Source organism: Medicago sativa, chromosome 6 (assembly GCF_051527215.1).
Source record: "Medicago sativa cultivar Bolivia chromosome 6, Bolivia_mono, whole genome shotgun sequence".
In the NCBI taxonomy this organism is placed as follows: Eukaryota; Viridiplantae; Streptophyta; class Magnoliopsida; order Fabales; family Fabaceae; genus Medicago; species Medicago sativa.
This window is the reverse complement of record NC_140754.1, coordinates 27,686,074-27,711,255: the sequence shown is the minus strand read 5'-3', so window position 1 is coordinate 27,711,255 and position 25,182 is coordinate 27,686,074. Positions and strand designations below refer to the sequence as shown.

At 33.9% G+C, this 25,182-nt stretch overlaps 1 protein-coding gene across 1 annotated transcript in view; it reads left to right on the top strand.

Moving 5' to 3' along the window:
- The first annotated feature begins 3,661 nt into the window (after positions 1-3,661).
- Positions 3,662-25,182, top strand: part of LOC146914290 (lupeol synthase-like) — a 33,548-nt gene continuing 12,027 nt past the window's right edge. The window contains exons 1-5 of the mRNA XM_085717159.1: positions 3,662-3,899; positions 14,575-14,760; positions 15,320-15,409; positions 21,922-22,119; positions 22,722-22,806. Coding sequence (XP_085573285.1) covers positions 3,705-3,899; positions 14,575-14,760; positions 15,320-15,409; positions 21,922-22,119; positions 22,722-22,806 — 754 coding nt within the window. The 5' untranslated portion in view covers positions 3,662-3,704. The remainder of the gene's footprint in view (positions 3,900-14,574; positions 14,761-15,319; positions 15,410-21,921; positions 22,120-22,721; positions 22,807-25,182) is intronic.

The following is a 25,182-nucleotide window of genomic DNA, read 5'->3' as shown; positions in this document are numbered from 1 at the left end:
TAATGAGGTTAATGTTGCTGAATTAAAATATGGGTCTGTTTATACATGTAAATTGTTAAGGCCATCTGACGGGAAAATCCTGTCGAACCAAAAAATGATAAATATGTCCCTAAGACTTATACATTTGAAGTAACTAAATATGATGAAATTTTCGATCTCTTAGTTGATGATGGTCAGGGTATAGCGCCTATGGGTTTAAAAACCCCACCATTAGAGCAATGTAAAAAGAGATGTTTTTGTAAATTTCATAATTTTTTGGAACATAAAACCTCACACTGTGTTCTTTTCAGGGATTTGGTTCAGAAAGCTCTTAATGAAGGTAGGCTGAAATTTGGTAAGAAGGCTAAGACCTAAATGCAAGTAGATGTTGATCCCTTGAAGGTTGTGGATGTTATGTATGTTAAGTCTCTTGATTGTATGTGGTAGATGCAATCATAGATGCTTTGGAGAATTCCTGGTCACTATAGCCTTTTTCAAACCACCCTGGTTGTCATTATCCTTTGTGAAACCACTTTTAGCCTGTATGCATTAATTTTTTTCTTGGGTACTTTTATTTGTCTCCAAATTTTAGTTTCCCTTCATTCATAGCCTTTTGAACCAAATTCATGAAGAGTACACAACGTGTGGTTTTATGTCCCATAAATTATGATATTTACAAAAACCTCTCTTTTCAAGCCCTTAGGCATTACCACTTAACCATCAGCAACTAAAAGATCAAAAATCTCAACACATTTGGTTACATCAAACATATAGGTTTTAGGAAAATATTTCTCATTTTTTGTTTCGACATGATTTTTCCCATCAGATGGCCTTAACAACTTGCATGTATAAGGAGGCCATGGCTTTAACTCAGCAACATTAACCTCATAATCTTCGACATCTTCAAAGGCTACGTCGAATTTCTGGTCACTATCATTGGTTTCTACATAAGCAACATTTTCTCTTTTGTATTTATGATTTCTAGCTTTTTCATCCCTCAGTCTTTTGACCTGTCGAACTATATCGGCCATATCTCTCAAGTGTTGAGTATTTAACTTCTTCCTAATGGAATAGTGTAGACTACCAGCGGCCATTTCGACTAACTCATGTTTAGGAACTTGAGTGAAAACATCTAGCCTTTAACAATCTGAATCTATTCAAATAATCATCAATGCATTCAGTTGTATTTCTCCTAACACTTGCCAATTCCTTTAGACTTATCATAGATTGTCCCATGTAGAATTGTTCATGAAACAACCTTACGAACTAAGTCCAATGTTAAATCGAATGTGGCGCTAATGTGGTAAACCAAGTGAAGGCATTTTTTGTTAGAGAATTTGAAAAAAAAAAAACTTCAATATTAAATTATCATTATTTGATATGTCTGGGAAGCTCAGTTTGTAACACATACTCTGACAAAGAAGGAACAAAGTTTGGCCTATGTAACCCTATTTTTAAGCCATTTTGAGCCATAATGGTTTCGACCAAATAGGCTATGTTATTATGTGCCCCTATGTTTTGTTGTTGGACATTCCTAACAACTTCATCTGCATCATGATTCCTATTTACCAAAATCACTTCTGGTTGTGTCCTAATTACTAGTTCAACTGGTTGGGGTTGAGGCACCGATTGTTGACTTTGAACCACAGGTTCGACAACTAGCAAAGGTTGATGAGTTTGGATTTGAGGAATTTGTTGATGAACAGTTTGTGGAGGAGCAAAGAAATCTGTTATTCTTCCGATTTGAGTGGCTAACGCTTGGTAACTTTGGTTTGTGCTTTGAATCAAATGATTAAACATTGTACCAATTTGTTGTGTTAACATGTTAACTATCTCATGATTGCTCGCATCCATTTGCTGCCTTAGGGAAATCATAAATTTTGTAGTTAAGGCTGGTGGAGTATTTCAAACTTGAATGGCTATGTGTATTAAATGGTGTAAGTGGATTTGTATGGCCTGCAAATGTAGATGCATTGTTAAGAAAACTTGTGATCATAGAAGTTGGCATACCAAAAGGTTGTTCCCTAGAAAGGTTATGCATGGTTATGAACCTATCATCAAGTCTAGCCCTAACTTGAGGAGAGATAGGAATGCTAGTAGACACAGGGATACCAGCAGTGAATGGAGGCAAAAAGGTCCCCATTTCTGGTTGTGTCACTGTAGCAATAGTTGTAGAAACGATTGCAGGAGCGATTACTCCCATTTCCGTCGAAACTGGCATAGCCATGGCAGTTGACATACTGGCACATATTGTCGGGGCAGAGACCTGCGTAGATTGTGCTTGTGAAGAAGACTGTGATGATTGTGATGACGCAGAAGTACCACTATTGGTGGGTCTAGACATTACATTCAAAGCTTTACCACTTCTTAAATGCATGCACAGATAAGTGTATTACCAAAAAAAAGTTCACCAAAAACAGTTACAAATTTCTAGAAAACGGTTTTCACAAGAATATTTAAAAAATAATTTGAAAATTTATGGAAGTTACTTCTAAAAATTGCACAAACAGGGTCCTACTGAGCGTACCAATTTTTTTACCGGTGTTTTTGGTAGACAAGAAGACTGGTTTTGATAATTACAAGAAGGATCAAACCAGAAATTTGAGGACATGTTGTGCAATCTTTTTCTAGAAAGTAATTTTTTTATCGGTGTTTTTGGTAGACAAGAAGACTGGTTTTGATTATTACTAGAAGGATCAAACCAGAAATCCTAGGACATGTTGTGCAATCTTTTTCTAGAAAGTGTGTAAATGTTCATCATATTCACAGGTTGCTTGATGAACAAGACGAAGTTGTGCATGAAAACAAATGTCTTTCAACACAAAAAGGTAAAGAAAATGCATGTAAAATACTTAAATCTTTAAAACACATAAACTTAAAGAAAAGGTAAATTGCATTGCATTAATGTAAAGGTTGTTCGACAAATCAGATTACATACATTCTGTATGACTCTTTTCTCTAAACGCTGGTACTTCGAGTGCTAGAATTCTATAAGTGATTTGCGACCTATTTTTCATATGAAAAACTATTATTTATACATAGTGAAAACAACTGCAAAAAGCTAACTGCCACGAACTGCACTTCTTCCATCGAAAAACTACTTGTCCCCCGCGTCTTCAATAAGAAAACTGCTGCTTTTGAATTTGAATTATGTCTGCTTCGACAACAACTGCTTAGCTTTGACTAAACTTCTCTCTACTTTGCCTCTTGTCGAACTCCAAAGAAGATCCGCGGAGACCAAATGGGCATTAGGAGTGAAAGGCGTCCCACATGTGAGGGTGCGGTAAGCCCCTCTAACCGTATACCTTGCTACTAGATCAGGTAACCAAGTCAAGACATCATCAATATTAACCTGCATACAGCACAATAGTCAACAATTTACATGTAAATTTATTTATGTTTATTAGTTACTAATAAACACATGAATCTTATAGTAAAAAGATTTCAAAATTTCAATTTACATTAAAATATTTAATATAAAAATATGCATATCATTAAATGATTGAATGATCGATATACACTCAATCAAGCTTCAAATATCAGAGCGTTCACCGTTAAACTATTATTATTATTATATTTATCTTTAATGTCTTGTGGGTTGCGATTATATATTATATTAATGTAATGACATTATAGGATTCATAGTTTCCGTATTTATATATAGCAGCTGCGGTTGTCACATAAGAACGAAGAGCAACGTAGAAAAGAAAACATAAAAGGAAAAGATGTGGAAGTTGAAGATAGCAGAAGGAGGAGAAAGGTTGATTTCTGTGAACAATTTCATAGGACGTCAGCATTGGGAATTCGATCCAAATGCTGGAACTCAACAAGAACGAGATGAGATAGAAAGGCTACGCCATGAATTCACCACAAACCGACTTTCCATCAAACAAAGTGCTGACCTCTTCATGAGAATGCAGGTAATTAAGGAGATATACTCATAAAAGTATATCTCCTCTCCCTCTCTAGACCTCCATTTATCATTTTTTTAAGAATTTTTTATATTTTTTTTAGTTTGGGAGGTAGGTAATATATGGTCAAAGTTGTTGAATATGCTTTATTCAATTTGACCACCTAAAATGTCATTAGATTGAATAGAATCTCAGACTTTAAGGAGGAACACACTCTCAGGTCCCAAATTATAATACCACCAAACCAATCCAAGTAGTTGAATGAATTCAACAATTATCTATGTTTGGATGTAAACATGTTCTAGATCTAACATAATATAAAAAAATGAAAAATGATATTTGTACAACCATTTTCTAACAACTTTTTGACAACTTTCTCTCTCATCTTTTTGACACATCTCTCTTCTTTTTTCTCTCTCTATTGTTTTTGACCAATCATATGAGAGAGAAACAAAGTTGTCATGAGAGTTGTAAGAAAGAGATGTACAAATATCATTACTCATAAAAAATATACATACTTTGGATCTAACAATATTAATATATTCCTTAAAAAAACAATACTATTATACTAATATATAGTACAATCATGTTCTAGATCTAAGAAACTAAAGACGTAAAAACTTGCATGATCTAAGAAACTAAAGACGTTAAAACTTGCATAATAATTAATATGAAAAGAATCTCGTGGGGAAGACATTAACAAACTATATAATAGGAGAGGAAGCGTTGAGAGAAATGGTTGTTGCATTAATGAATGTGAATACATAAAGTACAAGCTCACGTGCCCGTCTTTCTGACATTAACAAACTCACTTGTTCGTCTTTTTACTTTATTTATTATGTTAAAGTTTGAAAATTATGAACGATAATTTTTTATGAAATTTTGATTAAGACTAAAAATATAAATGTTTGTTGCTTTCAAGTTATAACAAACTAAACTAATCATGATTATCTTATTTCAATGACACCAATAATATAATAAAAAAATATAATCTAATTTTTTTTAATGACACCAACAATTTTATTATAGAAAAAGTTGTTTAAGGGTATAATTGGAATGATGAAAAAGTAAGTATAAATATACTCATCTAGTTTGTTACACTTTTTAAATGATAAAGAAAAAAACAAAAATATATATTCATATCATGTTTGTTACGTTTGTTTTAATATTTAAATGTATTCATATGCATTTGTATTGAAAATTGAGGGTATTTTTGGAAAGAAAAATCCAACCCAAAGTGCTGAAAGGGATAGTTTTCTTTATATATAGTATAAATATAGTATAAAAGTATAGATACTTCATCCGTCTCACAATAGTATAAAAGTATAGATACTTCATCCGTCTCACAATATTAGTCGTTTAAGGTTTGAGCACGATTATTAAAGAAATGATAAATTGTGTTGATTTCAATAGTCAAATTAGTGACATTTATTAAAACACCCTTATTAATTGTAGTTAGTTGAGTAGTTAATTTGATTGAAATTCAATAAATAAGGGTATAATAGTGGAAAAAAATAATAAATGCTGCATTAGTATTGTAAAATAACAAAAAAAAAATGCTAAAGAAATAATAATTAAGAGACGGAGGGAGTACTTAACTTGAACTTGTAATCATAGCTAGCTATCACAATCACTCTAACCATAATATTCTAACTAACTTGGAGCTGTCATAACAAAAAAATCTAGTTGGAGCATAGTAGATGTTTACCATGCCCAACTTAGAAGCATGTAAAGAGAAACTATTTAGAGTATGGCATTTGATAGAAACCCCCAAGCTGAACTGATGAAGATATAGGAAGAAGTGTCACGGTTCCAACTTTAGCCTTTTCTCGAACAAGATGACAATTATTTCCTAAGTGTTTAATGTACCACGAAAAGGGTAGGACATAAGTGCAGTGTGCTTTGATTATCACAATAGAGGACAAGGGTACAACAACATATGATTTTTTTAACGGTATAATTTATTTATAATTGAGTCCGTGCACAAGAGAAACATGGACCGACATACAAAAATTACAAAGCAAAAGTGTCGTATATACGTGAAACACAAAAAAGAAACCCACAAAAACACCAATACAAACATCACTTAATTGAGGGACACCAACACCAAGAAGAAAACTAACCACCAACACCAAAGTCAACACCTAAATCAAAGTGAAGCCCCAAAACTTCCTCGCGAATGACAAAAGAAACAAAATTCAATTACCTATCAACTGCTGCTGACGAAACCCTTCCAAAAAATCATCCAACCGACCAAAACTCTGAAAATAGAACTTCATCTTCTTATCACCATAGTTGAGCCCAATTAAACACCTGAAAATGACTGACATCAACAATCCTTCGGATCCCACCACCCGACCACGGTGCGTAGGAATATTTTGAGACTTTAACTCTAAAAGAATGAGGAGTTGTTCGACTCGGAAATAACAATGCTTGCAAAGTCAAAGGCATGGGACTCCTAAATTCCTTCTAAGGGATATGAGGTTTGTTCCCGAACTTAAGCGAATTTACTTTCCCTAAGCATGTTTGATAGTCTAAGTTATTTACTAGAATTGAGCATGGGGTTTGTAAAATTTCGCATGGTGCATTAATTACTGTTAAAGTGTCTAAGATGAATGGTTTATACATTTTAGATGGTTTCATTGTAATTGGTCATGCATCGGTAGCTAGTGTAGCACCTCATAGTAATTCTGAATTGTTGCAATTAAGATTCAGGCATGTCAGTGAAAGAGGTTTAGTAGAAATAGCTAAACAAGGTTTGCTAGGATAGATAATAATACTCTTCAATCCGTTTCAAGCTAGTTGCGTTTGTTAGGGTCTCAAGTCTAGCTACCCTCAAAATAATGGCAATGAATTATATCATGTTCAAATCGCAATGGATTTCATAACAGATAAGAAATTAAATCATGTTCAAATCCCACAGCATCTTCAAAAGACATACTTATATTTGAAAAATTTGAAATTAATAAATAAAAACACCAGTTTGAGGGCATTTAGAATTAGGAATTTCATTCAAAAGGAATAATAATAATTGCAGCTCAAAATGAATGAGTATGAAAACCTGAGTTGGAGATATGATAGAGAGATGTGATTACCACAACCAAGGAAGAAAGTCTTTGAATGTTTTCATGCCTGATACTTGTTGGTTTTTAACTATGTGGTTCTTCTGTTACCCCAAAAAAACACCTTTTTTTTTAATCGGCAAATATTATTAAACGTCATTCCCGCAAGACGCAAGGTATGGACGAAACAAGATACAAATGGTGCTGCATATAGACGGTACACCATAACCACCTAAGAACACCCCTGAAGATAAACCCACCAAAACATATCATCACCTAAAACAGACTCCAAAAAAACAAGCACTGTAAACATGGTATCCACCACCGCCCATCGTCACTACTCACCCCCAAAGAATACCCTCAAAATAAAACTCCCAGACCCTAACACCCAAGCTGAGCCACATTACAAAAAGCACCTGACCGAAGGATCATGCAGCTTCCACAACCTCGCGACCTCCAATCTATCGAAAGAGCATAAAACAAAAGCCCAAAAACCAACTTGAGTCAAAAGAACTGACTCCCGATCTTGAATCAAAAGTGATCAGTCCACCAGACTTTATTACCAAGTTAGCAGGGCACCCCTCGCCCCCGGTACACTGGTGAAAAACCAAATCAAGTCAAACAAAGATTGCAGCTAGACCCCGACTTCCGATCTCGAAGCCAAAGGAACCGGCCCACCGAAAATCAGCACACAATATGTAAGTCGAAAGACATGGCATGCGAAGATTAAACAACAAACAAATCAAAAGGAAAAGGCTCAACACAATGAGACACGCACCCTCCAAACTCTGTAAACACCTAAACCACCCAAAAGTCACAAACAAGAGCTAGTGACGACGAACAAGGACCCGTGTAACAGATGTTACTTCCAAAGGAAATCACCCCAACAAGCACCCGCTTCCACACTTAAAACACCAATCATCACCACACATCATCACCCCCACCACACTTCACCACCACCACCACGCATCACCACCCCCACCACAATTGAATAACCACCACCACCACTGCATCACCACCGCGCATCACCACCAGCATCACTGTATCACTACACCGCCAAACATCCTCACCAAGAAACAAGCGACAACACAAACATAAATCTAGAGGAAGACGAAATCCAACAACAAAACACGGGCAGCGACGCTGGTTTGAAGCGGAACCACAACCCATACCATAAAAAGGCAGTCGTCTGTGACAAGGAGAATGTGTTCGTCGCCGTAGTAAAAGAGAACCAATGGTGGAACAAAAAACGGCGGATCTGAACAGCACTTCTCGGATCACGAAACACGTGACCTCCTCGCACCACATCACCACCACCACACAACCTAAACTGCCAACCCACCAAGCTCGTAACACACCACACAAAACTGTGACCTCCTCACATCATTGCCTCACAACCACGACACCCACCATCACAACCTCAACATCACCACACAACCACGGTCACCACCATACCTTGACCTCCTCACACCACCGCGGCTGCGCCAACGACGATTTTCAGAACCACCACCGGTGCATAACATGTTGAACCCATTTTATTTCTACACGGTTTAGTGATGGACACTTTGGTTACTCTTTAAGTAGTCTTTGAATTCTCATGTTTTTATCATAATCCCCCCTGTTGCTCAAAGAATGCTGGAAATGAGAGATTCAATATGGTGCAAATTTTAATTATAATGCACTTCTATTTGTGTTCATTAAGTGCTAATAATCATTATATAGTATATACTTACCACCATGGCACATCTTCAGTAAGAATCCCATCCACTCATTGTCTTGATATGTCAGTTACTATTGATGATTTGTTTCCTATTCAATGCAATTCCACATAAAAAGAGAAAATGTGTGTCAATCATGTAACCCAATAATTTGAAACTTGGTATAACCACATGATAGCTATAAAAACTCATATGTCACTAGTATTTGCTTTACCTCAACAACAACAACAAAACAAAAACAATTTTCTTTTTTAGCATAGAAAAAGAATATGGCTATAAGCCTACAAATGTAAAATGTTATCGGAACATCGCAACTAACAGTGGATAAACAATGGTTTGCTGGCAAGAACACACACTCAGTGTTATCAATCGCATTATTGTTTATTTAACTAAAGAACACACACTCAATATTATCAATCAAATTATTGTTTGTACCTAATTCATAAACAATTGAATGTATTTCTTCTAGCACAATGAGACATCTTACTTACCTGCAATATTTCTCATCTGAAGAAGATGTGAAGTTATTCAAACTAAATATTATTTTCTCACCCAATATCAATGTGAAAAACATGATTTTAGCAAAAATTCGAATTCAAAACTGGCCACTTTAAAAACTAAAAATTATCTATACTATATATAAAGAAAACTACCCCTTTCAGCACACTTTTGGGTTGGAATTTTCTTTCCAAAAATACCCTTAATTTTAAATACAAATAGCCAATTATAAAATAACATGTGGATTAATAATTAATGTCACTAATCGTCACCGTTAACTTTCTTTTACCACCGTTAACAATAGATCAAACTCACAAAAAGTTTAAAAATTATATTTGCCTTCTTTATGTCTCTTCTCATGAATTCAAATCGATCCAGAATTCATCATAGTACCCTCTGATCACATCTCATCACCTCTAAAAAATTAGAAAGTTCCAAGGCTCACGAACTTAATTAATACTTCTGAAGCACCTTTGAATGGAATATCTTTAAGGTCCACTTCATGAATTGAATATCTTTCTGTTTTATCCTTCGAGCAATTTACTTTCCGCCAACATTACAATTCAAGCTTTGCTTTTACTTTTTTTTGTTAGAAGAACGAATGAATCAGAATTTGAGAAAATCAAAGTTGAACAATAATCACTTATGAAAAAAAATAATCCAAAGTTTATGTATTTTCCAGCTTTATTTCTCACGAGTCTATGAGTTTTTTTAATTTTGTTTTAAACAAAAATAATAGCCGATGAGGATTGGACTATAAATCCTCTAAAAAAAATTAGTAACAAACGTGAGCAAAAAATATTGTTAAAGATTGGACTTTAAATCCTCTAAAAAAATATTAGTAACAAACATGAGCAAAAAATAATGTTAAAGATTAGACTTTAAATCCTCTAATAAAAGATTAGTAACAAACGTGAGAAAAAAAAGATTAGTAACAAACTAAGCAAAAAATAATGTTAAAAATTAGACTTTAAATCATCTGATAAAAATTTTAGTAACAAACGTGAGCAAAATATTATGATTCAAAATCTTTTAGAAAAAGATTTGTTAGCACTATATTAAATGGGCTATAAATCCTCTAAAAAAAGATTAGTAACAAACGTGAACAAAAAATATTGTTAAAGATTGGATTTTAAATCCTCTAAAAAAATATTAATAACAAACATGAGCAAAAAATAATGTTAAATATTAGATTTTAAATCCTCTAATAAAAGATTAGTAACAAACGTGAGCAAAAAAAAAAAGATTAGTAACAAACATGAGAAAAAAAATAATGTTAAAAATTGGACTTTAAATCCTCTGATAAAAATATTAGTAATAAACTTGAGAAAAATATTATGATTCAAAATCCTAAAAGATTTGTTAGCACTATATTAAAAATATTAATAAGTAGGGTTCTAACAGTTCATAGTTCGTTCCCGCATTGTTTAGTTTTTCTCAACCTCTATCCGCCCTTGCATCAGAATTCAGAATTAACCTGTAAGTTTTTTTTTCTTTCTTTCATGTTACAACTAATCAAAGTTGATTAATTTTATGGATTGTTTGACTTTGTTGGTTTATAAGTGATTATGATTCAAATTATTTACGATTAATTTTAAGAATTATTTGACTTTGCTGGTTTATAATTGCTTATACAAACTATGATAGTGTGCTTTTTTTTTTTTTTTTTTATCTATAAGCACACCTTTGGGTTGAACTTTTCTTTCAAAAAATACCCTTAATTTTAAATACAAATAGCCAATTATAAAATAATACGTGGATTAGTAATCCATGTCACTAATCGTCGCCGTTAACCCTCTTTTACCTCTGTTAACCAAAGATCAAACTCACAAGAAAACTAGCACAAAACAACAACTCATGTTACTTTTTTATCAATCGCTTTTATTTTGTACATCTGTGTTGTTCCCCTCAATACAACCGACAAAGATTGTCAAGTATTTTCATATCCCTTCCACAAAAAACAGTATTCCATATTATTTTATTGATATAAATTACTCATCCTTAGTCTTTGATCAATTGTAACAAACGTGAGTAAAAAATAATGGAAAAGATTGTACTTTAAATCCTCTAAAAAAAAATGAGTAACAAACGTGAGCAAAAAATAATGTTAAATATTGGAATTTAAATCCTCTAAAAAAATTATTAACAAACGTGAGCAAAAAATATTGTTAAAGATTGGACTTTAAATCCTCTAAAAAAAGATTAGTAATAGACGTGAGCAAAAAATATTGTTGAAGATTGGATTATAAATTCTCTAAAAAAAAGATTAGTAACAAACGTGAGCAAAAAATAATGTTAAAGATTGGACTTTAAATCCTCTAAAAAAGATTAGTAACAAACGTGAGAAAAAAATAATGTTAAAGATTGAACTTTAAATACTCTAAACAAAATATTAGTAACAACCGTGAGCAAAAAACAATGTTAAAGATTGAACTTTAAATCCTCTGGAAAAAAATATTAGTAACAAACGTGAGCAAAATATTATGTTAAGATTGGACTTTAAATCCTCTAAAAAAATATTAGTAACAAATGTGAGCAAAAATTAATGTTAAAGGGCAGACCATTCCCAATGTCGGAATCTATCTTCCACGACATGTTTTCAGTCATGGTCAATTATATGTAGCTTTATCGAGAGGAGTTTCTCAAAATTCAACAAAAGTTCTCATTAATGAAGAGAAAATAGAAAGATAAGATGGAGATTTTACGAAAAATGTTGTTTTTAAAGATATTCTTTTATCGCAATCATAACAATGTTTCTTTTACATAAAATGTCATTTATACATTTATGTTATGATGTTACTAATTACTATTAGAATAAACAATAAAATCAATAATTTCCATTAATATTTAAAAGTTTAAAAAATTTAATCAAAATTATACAAACAAACATAATAAAATAATCACATGCGTTAGCGCAGTAGAAAGAGCGGACAGACGGGCACGATAGTGCCCGTCTTTCCGCTAGTAATTATAAATGTAGTATTAGGAATTTGAGATCAGTTTTGACAAACCAAATTATAGCTGAAAGTTCACAAAAGCATTATCAAACAGGTAAGGGATGCAAATGTAAGAAGAAGAAAAACTGATAAGCGCATCCGAGAATTACCTTAATGGTGGGAACTGAATCGTCACCAAGATGCTTTCCAAGGCGTAGAAGAATCTAAATGGTAACAACTATGCACACAAAGCAGACATAGAAACTGCAAAAGCAAAAACACTGGCCCAAACCACAACAATGCAATGAAAGGCGTAGAAACAGTCATGAAAAAATTTGTCGATGCACTGTGAATCAGCCTTCACATATCATAGCACACAACATGACCAAATCAAAGTGCTTAATTACCGAAACAAATATTTCTTATAACTATCAAATACACAAACAAAACCCAAATACCAGTGAACCAAAACTCTAGCTCTAGATTATTAAAAGAAACAAAATATAGGGTGTCGAATATATAAGACAACTAAATCATTGCAAGAAAATTTGATATACAAATAAGTCAAGGGATAAACAACCAAGTTATACTAACCCATCTCATATGTAATAAGAATTTTCATTGTGAAATCACATAATTAAAAAAAAGGTGTTAGAAACAATTTCTTACAGGTAAATCCTTTGAGAAACCAAAGAACATTGCATTGGCAACCCACATAGACGATTGGTCTTCTACATCGAACAGTCACCCTTCTGGCGTCGTCTTTGGATTTTGCATTCAAGAGATTCAGTTAACTATCACATCAAAGCTTCCGACGCTAGTTTCAAAAGATGGTCGCAAGCGAGTATTTGAGTGTCATCATCCCACTATTCGATCATGCGACCTCTCTCAGACGAAATTGAAGAATGAAAAAGATGATTAAATGATTGAAGCTAAAGGAAAGAGGGAAATCTGAAACCAATTGGTTTGGCCATGGTGATGGTAGCAAGGTCGTTGAGAGAGGGAGAGAGAACTGACCGTGGCAGTAGCCTTCACCAACAGGTTTGACCCGTACTTTATACACTTTGTCACATGCCAGAATTTGTATGCTGTCAAAACAAATGAACCACACAATCTATCATAAATTCAAGAAACAAATAAATATACAAAATGAAAATTTTGAATGTATAAGCATCAACTGGATTTTACTTGTTCCTCACAATATTATCAATTTATGTATACCATCCAAACTCATCCCCTCTCTTATATTCTCTTCCATTGCAGTCAAACAACATCATGACCTAAAATTAAACTATGCAATCAAACCTGATGTCACATAATTTCATAGAGTCAAAACGAAACAAAAATAAATTATTCAGTTGCTCTCAATTTCACAATAAATGATCGGATATCATAAGAGAAACAAATGCATTACCTGAATGGTTGAAACCAAATCGTCACAGCAACAAAGGAAATTCTACAAACAATGATATATAACTTGTCAAAACATAAGAAATTACACAACAACAAATGCATCCAACATCCTTGAAGTGTTTCTGTCAAATTACATAGATTTATTCATATCTTTAACATTCTTTATCAAATTCTTTTACCACTTTTCATTCTGAACAACACCATTGTTTACCCAATAAAACCACAAAAATACAAATTTAAATAATTTACCGACAATTTGAATGAGATAGAAACAAACCCCGATTTTATTTTCATTTTATAATAACAAATTAGCATGCAACTGAATGTGATAGATTTATTACCTGGAGAAATGCAAACCAACAAATCGAGATGCGGAGAATTTCATGACTGTATTTGATGTGTGATTCTCTTCAGGGTATGTTCACTCTCTCAACTCACGGTTCTCGCAGCAGTTTTTAGTGAGGTAGCCAGAACTGGAGGAGATCAGAATGAAGAAAAGCAGCGATTGAGAGAGGATAAGAGCGAAAATGAAAGAGAAAAAAAAGGTCATGATGTGAGCAAGAAGAAAGTGTTGGGTCGAAATCATAGACGGTTGCGGCGGAGGTGAAATGGCCACAGGCGATGGTGCGGATACGGCGGAGGACTGCTAGATTCCGATGGCAGAGGTCTATGGTGGTATTCAGAGAATGGGTGTGAGAGAAAAGGGAGAGAGAAATGGGGTTAGGTCAGAGTGATGGTTTCCAAAGAAGAGAAAGAGGCTCGTTGAGCAGTGGGGAGAGTAATTACCATAGTTTTCCAATGCATTTCAAATATCCAATTTTGGAGCCATTTTCTTAGATTTAGGGTTATGGAATTAGGGTTTGCATGTTTGCTAGGATTAGATATAGTAAAGGATAAGCTATATTGAGAGTTAAAGTAATTTTGGGAATAGTAAATATTCAAAGTACAATCTCTCATAAGTCTAATTCATTGTTGAGAGATCTAGTTCTGTGTATTACATTTTAATAATTTTATTGTCAATTATAAATGTGATGGTTGAATGTTGAATTACACGCAGCTCACAAAGGAGAACCAATGTGGCCCAATTCCACCAGCAGTGAAACTAAGAAACACAGATATCACAACAGAAGAAGCATTGATTACTACAATTAGAAGGGCTATCGGTTTCTATTCCTCAATTCAAGCTCATGATGGGCATTGGCCTGCTGAATGCGCTGGCTCTATGCTTTATGTTCCACCACTGGTGAGATTCAATTTTGGTTAATATCTGTTCTAAAATGAGTGATTTAGTTGATTGTTTCACACATGTTAATACATATTTGATATTTAAATTCTTTATTTATTTTTTATTAAAATTATAAAAAGTTGATATTTTAAAAATATTTATTGAGATAAATCCAACATCGGATATATGATATGTAAGTATTGTTGCCATATTTTAATCTTGGTTGGTTGCGATATTGTTGCAATATTTTCATCTTGTCTCGACATGTAATTAGATCTTGACAAGAAAAGAAAGGAATTGTTGCGATATTTTATGAAATGTATTATAATAAATTGTGCAAAAATGTTGTTGTACATTATTGTATCTTTTGTCGATCAAAAATTGGGATCAATTAGTTAATGAGTTTTACTGAAAAGACAAATGATATGGGTCCCTTTTCTTATAAATAGAAGGGTTAATATAAAATAATTGTTAACTCTTTTTGTTTTAGTTCTTTTCTATTTTTTTTATTTTTCTATTATTTAATAAAGATATGGCGACCACTACATATTGATATTTGTAATTAAAATTTATACAGGTAATGGTCCTGTATATTACAGGATCCCTTGATGAAGTGTTAGGACCGGAACATAAGAAGGAAATTATTCGATACTTGTATAATCATCAGGTACATATGTATGTAGCGTTTTCTTACATTAGTAAAAAAAAAAAAAAATTCCTATCAAGCACAAGGTGTTACAAAGTAGCATAACCAACACAAATTCACAGGTTTGACCACCAATAATAAAAATAAAAAAAATAAAAAATCAAGTTTGGAAGCCTTCAACCACCATCAATAATGAAGCTTGATGTGTTTACCGATCTTGACTGACTTGTTACATTTTATTAGGTATTTGCAATTTCTTTATCAAATCAGAATAAAAAGGAACTCGATCGATGAATAACAAGTTGGGTTCATTCATTTCATATAGGTCGTCTATTTTCTAAAATTAAGATACTTGTTATGAAATACCTTTTGTTTAACTATAATAAGATTAGAGAAATGTTAGCAACAGACATTTTAGCACACACTTTTCAGCACACACTCTTTAATTGGTTCAAATTTGCATGACCCCACCAAAGTCATATGGGACCCGCATAAATTGGTAGGACTCATGTGAATTTGAACCAATCAAAAAGAGCGTTGAAAAGTGTGTTAAAATGAGTGATGCTAACATTCCATAATAAAGGGCTATATTTCATTTGAAGATCAATTAGAGATAAGGGATACAATACAAACATGAATCCTGAACAAAACATGAACGTAAAAACGACCCCAACCCAAGCTCTTCTGCTAGAACTTAGTGGATGAACCCTATTAAGAATAGTCGGTGATTGAAAAGAAAAAAATGATAATTGGTTAGAGTTCCAATGAGTAAGTGTTTGTAGATATCATAAATGATAGGAACACTCACTTTCTAACATCTTTTCTAAACACCCACTCGTATATTGCACAAAATCCATATAATTGGTCTGATCATTTTTTTTAAGATCCATTTTCAAAATGTAAAATCCACGTGAGTTTCACCTAATAATAAAATGAGTATTATAGAGTGTTAAAGAGAGAATGTTCACATTATTAAAAAGATTTTTCTTTAGGCATCTATTGTTGGGGTATAACAGTGTTGAATGTGAAGTTGGTGAAGGTTTCTTTGTGAAGAAGAAATAGAAAAAATAACAGAAACTGTTTTAGGGTTAGGGTTTTAGAGAGAAGAATAGAAAAGATAATGAAATTGTGAAAAACTAATATTATTCATGAGGGTTACAATGTTTATATATACAAGAGTAACCTAGTGTTACTTGCTTATCAAGTAACTAACAAAACGTAACTAAATCTAGCTAAACATAAGGAAATCTGTTATTACTTATTCACCAAGTAACAAAACCCTAACATGAAGGAAAACATACAATAGTTTTGAATTACACACCAATACTCCTCCTTAATTCAAACTATCAAAGCAAAACACACCCAGCTCTCTTCTAAGCTTCAGAAACTGGGCTCTTTTCACAGGTTTGGTGAAGATGTCAGCAACTTGATTAAGTGTTGAGCAGTACTCAACATTGATCTTACATCTGTTCACTTGGTCCCTCAAGTAGTGGAACCTGGTCTCTATGTGTTTGCTTTTACCATGTGCAATAGGGTTTTTAGCTAGATTTATTGCAGACTTGTTGTCAATCAGAAGCTTGATAGGTTGCTGAATGTTGATCATCAGATCCTCCAAAACATTCCTCAACCAGTTTGCTTGACAAGCTGCTGCAGAACCTGCAACATATTCTGCTTCACAGCTAGAGAGAGCCACTATTGACTGCTTCTTTGAGGTCCATGATATAGGTGCTCCCTGCAACATGAATACAAAACCTGTAGTGCTCCTCCTATCTATCTTATCCCCACACCAGTCTGCATCAGAGTAGCCTGTCATGCTGAGCTGCTCAGTTTCATGTGCATCAGGGAACAAGATTCCATACTGTAGAGTACCATTTATGTATCTTAGAATCTTCTTAGCTGCTAAGAAATGAGTTTTACTAGGGTTACTCATAAACCTACTTACAATTCCAACTGCATAGCTAATGTCTGGCCTGCTTTGACATAGGTATCTCAGTGAACCAATGAGACTCCTGAACATAGTTGGATCAACAGCTTCATCATCTTCTATTACTTCACTTCTAATGTTAGAATCTGCAGGAGTGATTGATGAATTGCAGTCTAACATATTGAATTTCTTCAGTATCTCTGTAGCATACTTTGCTTGATGAAGTATCAATCCCTTTGAAGTTCTCAGAAACTCCATTCCCAGAAAGTAAGCAAGCTTTCCCAAATCTGTCATTTCAAACTCAGACTTCATGACAGATTTGAATTCTTCAATGTCTTTCATGTTGCTTCCAGTTACCAACAGGTCATCCACATATAGACATATGATCAGTAACCTTGTTTCTGAGCTTCCTTTTACATAAACTCCATGTTCAGCTATGCATTTCTTAAAGCTTTGATCAACAAAAAACTTGTCAATTCTTTTGTTCCAGGCACTGGGTGCCTGCTTCAAACCATATAAAGCCTTGTTCAGTTTGAACACCCTATCTTCTTTCCCTTTGATAATGAATCCTGGAGGTTGTGTAACATACACAGTCTCTTCTAATGTACCATTTAGAAAAGCTGATTTCACATCCAGGTGATATAGAGGCCATGCTTTACTGGTTGCTACAGCTATTACCAACCTGATAGTTTCATGCCTAGCAACTGGTGAAAACACTTCAGTGTAATCAAGACTCTCCTTCTGTAGAAACCCTCTAGCTACAAGTCTGGCCTTGTGCTTTACCACTTTGCCTTCAGGGTTCAATTTCAGCTTGAAAACCCATTTAACATCTATTGCCTTATTTCCATCAGGCAGCTTGACCAAATCCCATGTCTGATTCTTCTCTATAGAATTCAGTTCATCCTGCATAGCTTCTTTCCAGTTTTCATCACTCAAAGCAGCCTTATAATCTACAGGTTCAGTGTCTGCAAACATTGCAAAGTGTACCAGTTCTCCATCTGGATTTACTTCATCATCACCAGTTACTTCACAGTCCTGTAGTCTTCTTGGGATTTGTCTGTTTCTCTGTGGTCTAGCTGTAGTGGTTGGCTCCTCATCAGGTACTTCTTCAATTACAACTTCTTCATCTGTAATGAGTTCATCAGGCTCTTTGTCACCTTCAATGATGACATGCTTCTCAGATAGACTGCATTTGTTTGAATTCCAATCCCAGAATTCATCCTCAAGCACTTTCACATCTCTACTTATCACAATTTTTTTAGAGTGTGGCTCAAGTAACCTGTATGCTCCAGTGTTATGATATCCAACCAGTATCATTGCTTCACTCTTGTCCTCCAACTTCTTTCTTCTAGAGTCAGGAACATGCTTATAGCAGATTGAGCCAAAAATCTTCAAGTGACTGATTGATGGTTTTCTTCCTGACCAAATCTCTTCAGGTACCTTATCCTTCATCTTCTTAGTAGGACACTTGTTAAGAATATGAGCAGCAGTATTGACTGCTTCACCCCAGAACTCATGAGGAAGCTTCTTCTCTTTCAGCATACTTCTGGCCATATCAAGGAGACTTCTGTTTCTCCTTTCAGCAAGTCCATTATGTTGAGGAGTGTAGGGAGCTGTGACTTCATGAATGATGCCCTGATTTGAGCAATAGGATTCAAAATCTCTAGAGGTATACTCACCACCTCCATCAGTTCTTAGGATCTTCAGCTTCATACCACTCTGATTTTCAACTAATACCTTGAACTTCTTAAAAACTTCTAGAGCTTCACTCTTAAGTTTTATCAGATATAACCACAGCATCCTTGAATATTCATCCACAAATGTGATGAAATACCTATTTCCACTGTATGTAGGAGTTTCTATAGGTCCACATATATCTGAATGCACCACATTCAATACATGCTTTGCTCTCATCTTCAAATCAGACTTGAAAGCTGACCTAGAATGCTTTCCTACTAAATATATGCTACATGATTTCTCAGGGATCTTTACATTTAACTCCCCAATAACCATATTCTTAGTTTTCAGTAGACATAGACTCCTATAGTTCAAGTGTCCATACCTTCTATGCCAGAGTTCAGATTCTTCATCTTTCACTGAAGCTTTATAACAAATTTGCTCCTTATTCACTATGCTGGTTTTGAAGGTTCTGTTCTTAGTAAGCTTTGACTGCAGTATGAGCTTCCTCAATGGATTGTATAGCTTTAAGGTTTCATCCTCCATAGTTACTGAATAACCTTTCTCTATGAGCTGACCTACACTCATGAGATTGCACTTCATTCCAGGAACATAGAGTACCTCTTCTATCACTGCTCTTTTTCCATCACTTCCTTGTATGATCACATTTCCCATACCTTCAGCTTTCATACTTCTGCAGTCTGCCAATCTTACACTGGTTTTCTTGCTATCATCAAATTCACCCAGCGATTCCTTCTTACCAGTCATGTGATTTGAGCATCCGGTATCAAGATACCAAGTATCTGATACTGCTTCTGACTCTTTATCACTTGTAGTAGCCATTAACATGACTGTATCAGCATCAGAGTGTGAATCTTCTTGAGCCACATTAGCTTCTTGCTCTTTGTTCTTTCCCTTTCTGTCTTTATTGAACCAGCATTCAGAAGCATAATGTCCATATTTTTCACAACAATAACATTGTACCTTTCTTTTATCTTTCTTCCCTTGATTCTTGGAAGAAGATTCAGCTCCATTCTTTGAAGATTCAGGTTTATCACCTTGTTTCTGATTATTCTTTCCCTTTCTTTTCTTCCACAATTCTTTCTTGGACTCTTCTTGCTTGAATCTTGCAAGCAATGCCTGTTCCTCATCTTTCTCCACCTTTCTGCCAGTTATCTTCATCTCATGAGCCTCTAATGCTCCTTGAAGTTCTTCAATCTTCACTTCATTCAAATCCTTGGTTTCCTCATACGTTATCACCAAGTGATCAAATTGAGATGGGAGAGTCCTCAGAATCTTCTCCATAACTGATCTATCAGAAAGGGTTTCACCACAAAGCTTCATCTGATTTGTGATTGTTAGAACAGATGAGAAATAATCCTCAATCTTTTCTTCATCCTTCATTTGAAGCAACTCATACTGTCTTCTCAAAGCCTGTAACTTTATCTTCTTCACTTTATCATCTCCACTGAAATACTTCACCAATGTATCCCATGCCTCCTTTGAACTTTCTGCATCAGCAATTTTCTCAAACACCTTGTTGTCAACGCATTGATGAATGTAGAATAGAGCCTTCCTATCTTTCTTCTTGGCTTCTCTGTGTGTATTTCTCTGAACATCAGTGGGATTTTCTGGAAGTGGCTCGAAACCATTGCTAACAATTTCAAGAACATCTTGAAACCCAAACATCACCTTCATCTGCTTAACCCATCTATCCCAATTCTTCTTTCCATCAAGAACTGGCAAGTGCACAGCGATATTCCCATTGGGATTCATGGTTGATCTTCTTCTTGGATCGAACTATGCTCTGATACCAATTGTTGGGGTATAACAGTGTTGAATGTGAAGTTGGTGAAGGTTTCTTTGTGAAGAAGAAACAGAAAAAATAACAGAAACTGTTTTAGGGTTAGGGTTTTAGAGAGAAGAATAGAAAAGATAATGAAATTGTGAAAAACTAATATTATTCATGAGGGTTACAATGTTTATATATACAAGAGTAACCTAGTGTTACTTGCTTATCAAGTAACTAACAAAACGTAACTAAATCTAGCTAAACATAAGGAAATCTGTTATTACTTATTCACCAAGTAACAAAACCCTAACATGAAGGAAAACATACAATAGTTTTGAATTACACACCAATATCTATGACTTTCTCACGGACATCTCAAACTACCGAAAAGTCTCCAAGGCAATTAGCTATTGTTCACTGGGGGATCGACATAAAACTCGTTCCCATGATTTTAAGAAAAACGCAATCCGGGGATGGAAAACAAACCCAAGACACAAAACAGCATGTCTAGACACACTCACACACAAACACCATTCAACATGCAATACTTTATCCAAAATCAATTAAATTGCTCATAATTCAACAATAATACATCATCATTCAAAAACATTACACCATAACTCAAAAACAAAGTATTTGTTAAGTTGCGTCTTCAAATCATCCAACTTGTTGGTAGGGGTTTAAAAATCTTAACGGTCTTGTTGAAAGCTTCATATCTCACTTGACATTCCACTTTTTCATCCTGAGACATGATTCATTTGAGAGAAATAGATATAAGAGAAAATATAAAAATAAAATGCAATGAAAGAAAGTATAAAATGAATGGCGTGAAAATCTGGAGACATATATTAATATAAAATGAGGTGCAATATTATCCACATATGTTGTCGGTGCTTTGACCACCGCATAAAACATGAATTTCTAAAACTGGAGACATATATTAATATAAATCACATTACATTGATTCAATTTTTAGACTCAATTATTAATACCGTAATACTAACACACTAAATTCATTTTTTGGACAAGTAGATGTTGCATTGATAAACATTTATATCAGCTATATAACATATAAAAGTGATCCCTAAAATATCTTAGAATTGATTTGAATTGTTATTGGTAAATATGACGGGGTGACAGAACAAAGATGGTGGATGGGGATTGAATATAGAGACTCACAGTACAATGTTTGGATCTGCATTGTGTTATATTGCATTGAGGATACTTGGAGAAGAACTTGAAGATGGTGAAAACATGGCAATGGACAGAGGAAGAAGATGGATCCTTGACCATGGTGGTCTCGTAGCTATGCCAGCATCAGGAACATTTTGGGTCACGGTAAACTTCATTTCTTCAATGATATTATGACATATTCCATTCATCCCATGTTAATAGTTTTTTTTAACAATTTTACTTAAAAATTAAAACAAATTATTACATTTTTTTTTACCAAAAAAAATATATAAAAATGATTACAATGAGTGTAACAATTTTACAAAATACTCTTTACTGATTATTGGATACTCCCTCCAGTCTTTTTTTATAAGAAACAAAAAACATAAATCATCAAAACCAAAAAAATATTAATAATAGTTATGTTCATTTAATATTTTTATAAATTTCACACACACACACACACACACACACACACACACACACACACACATATATATATATATATATATATATATATTCTATTATCATTATTGTATGTATTATGTGATGCGGACAACACAAATCTTGCAATAAAATTAAAATAAAATCCTTTTGAAAAAAAGCTAAAATCAAATAGTTAATATATATTAAAATAGTTTACTTTGAAATACTTTTATTTATTAGGAAGATTTTTTTTTCTGTAGGGGAGGATGATATTTTTTTCTGTACATAGTATAACTGTATATCACCAAACTAATTGGCTAGCTCATGACAAGACACTGTAGGTACTTGGAGTTTATGAGTGGGCAGGCTGCAATCCAATTCCACCAGAGTTTTGGTTACTGCCCAAATTCAGCATTCTTCATCCAGGTTCCTTTCTTACCTTATTTTTCTTTAATTAGGTTGGCACCAAAAGCTATCTTCTATCATTTGCAGCATCATATTAAATTTATTGTTAATTAAAATTAAAAGATATAAAAAATAACTTGGGGGGACTAAGCCAAATTCCAACAAGACAATAAAGGGTTTCAAAAACTACCTCATCAAAAACTTTATTCTAAATAGCCAGTTGGATAAAATTTGATGAAGGAAAAAAATGTATAGTTGAATAACGCAACTAGCAACAAAATCAAACTCAAAACAAAAGCATCGAGTTATGCATCTTCAAAATTTATAACTTGGAAGACCTGATCTTGATAAATCTTCTTGGATACGTCTTTCATTTGCTAAATGCTATTTCTCTAGAAAATAGCATCAAAAAAATTTCAAGACACAGCTGACAAGTTTTAATTGCATGATTTATTTGTTCACTTCCTTTTTTTCAGCTACACCTTCTTGAATTGTGGCAAATAGTGCATTGTGATTGACTGCTCTTTATTTTTGAAGAATTCTTGATGTTATTTTTCCAGAGATATAGTATTGCTCTTGAAAAATCTTGATAAATCTTCTTGTATACGTCTTTCATTTACTATTTCAAATATTGGGTGCGCCAAATATAAACTTATAAAAAAGATATCCAAAGATTTACTTACTATTGTGTGTAAAATAGTGGTAAGAAGATTTCTTTGGCCGTTGGAAACTCTCCCTCTTATACAAATGGGGATTGGAAAATTTAGATAGTTCTTCATGGTAAATCTTATGCGGTAGTTAAGGATGGTTGGGACATTGGAAAGTCTATCAGGATGAAGTATAAGGGTGATAAAGCAAATATCTTTAATGCACTATCTAGGGTAGAAGGAAAAGGGAGACACATCAGTGAGGGTAGAGTATCTAAATGGTTGACAAGATTTATGGTTGAGGCTATGAGGGGTGATTAATAATTACAGGGGAGGTAATTGGTGTTTAAGTGGTGATTTTTATGCTATTCGTCCTGTTGAAGAGCGGAGAAGTAGGGTGATTGGCTTGAGTCATGAGAACTATTCACAATTTAATTAGTTCATTGACACCAATATGGTATTTGATTCCTCTCTATGGGAGGCACTACATTTGGTTTCGAGGGGACGACTTTTCCATGAGTCGTTTAGACAAATTTTTATTATCTGAAGATTGGCATGCTAAATGGCCTAGTTGTATTCAGAGGGCATTAATCTGTGAATTGTCTAATCATTGTTCGTTTATGGTTACGATGGATGGAAAAAATTGTGGTCCACGTCCACAACATATGTTAAAATGTTGAGCGGACCATCCTGGTTATGAACGGTTTGTATGTGATCAGTGGAATTTGTTTTCGGTGGATGGTTAAGAGATTACGTGCCGAAAGAAAAACTAAAATTGATAAAAGGAAGTTTGAAAGTCTGGCGACATAGGTCATGAGGTGGGGGATGGGTCTTCAACGTTATTTTTGTGGGATCCGTGGTTGGAGGAGGGGAGGGGGGATTTAAAGGCTATGTTAAGTCTCCTTTTTGCTTTAGTTGAGAATAAATTATGAAGGTGGAAGAAATGTATGCTTTAGAATTTTTGGCACTTTAAAATTTCATGATTAATCCACCCCTTATCTAAAAATTCTAATTTTATCTAGGAGGCTATTTTAATTTTCTAAATATGCCTGCAAATAATAATGAAAAAATTGTACCTATAGATCACCTTTCTGGAGTTCATGTCTACAATGAAAAAAAATGTCTATGTTTCTTTAGTTCAGCACCTGAAGAATTATTGTTAGCAAAACAAAAAAAAAACATTAAGCGAAAAAAATAATTGAGGAAATTTTGTTTAGGCAAAAAACAAAAATTCATGTGGCTGAAAAGTTAGATTTCGTGCACGTCAGCACCTCTTAAGTGAGTGGGCTGCTGGGGGACTAAAATAGTATGAATCTCAAATCACAGAAATAGAATTTGTATTTTTTTTTTTACGTACGGGGGCTATTTCTAGAATTCACGTATATTAAATGGGTTATTTTAATAATTAACCCTAATATTTATGAGCAAAACTTGTGTGGTCACAAACCTAAATCTAAATCCAATATGAACTTTCACACAAATACAAAGAGAAGGAAAAAAGAGAAGGAATAAAAAGATCAGATGTACTACTAACCATTGTTTTACGGTGGTGACAATTTTACATATGGAGTAGTTGAATTTGAATATCAAAGCTTATAGTTTTATAGCTTTTCAAATTTGTAACTATGCTCAATTTTGTTTTTCATCACTATCATGTGAACACTCAACCGATAGATGTTGACACGGCATTGATGACACAGTCACTCAATGCCATGCAACATCAAAACACGTACGATGTGGCTGGCCTTAT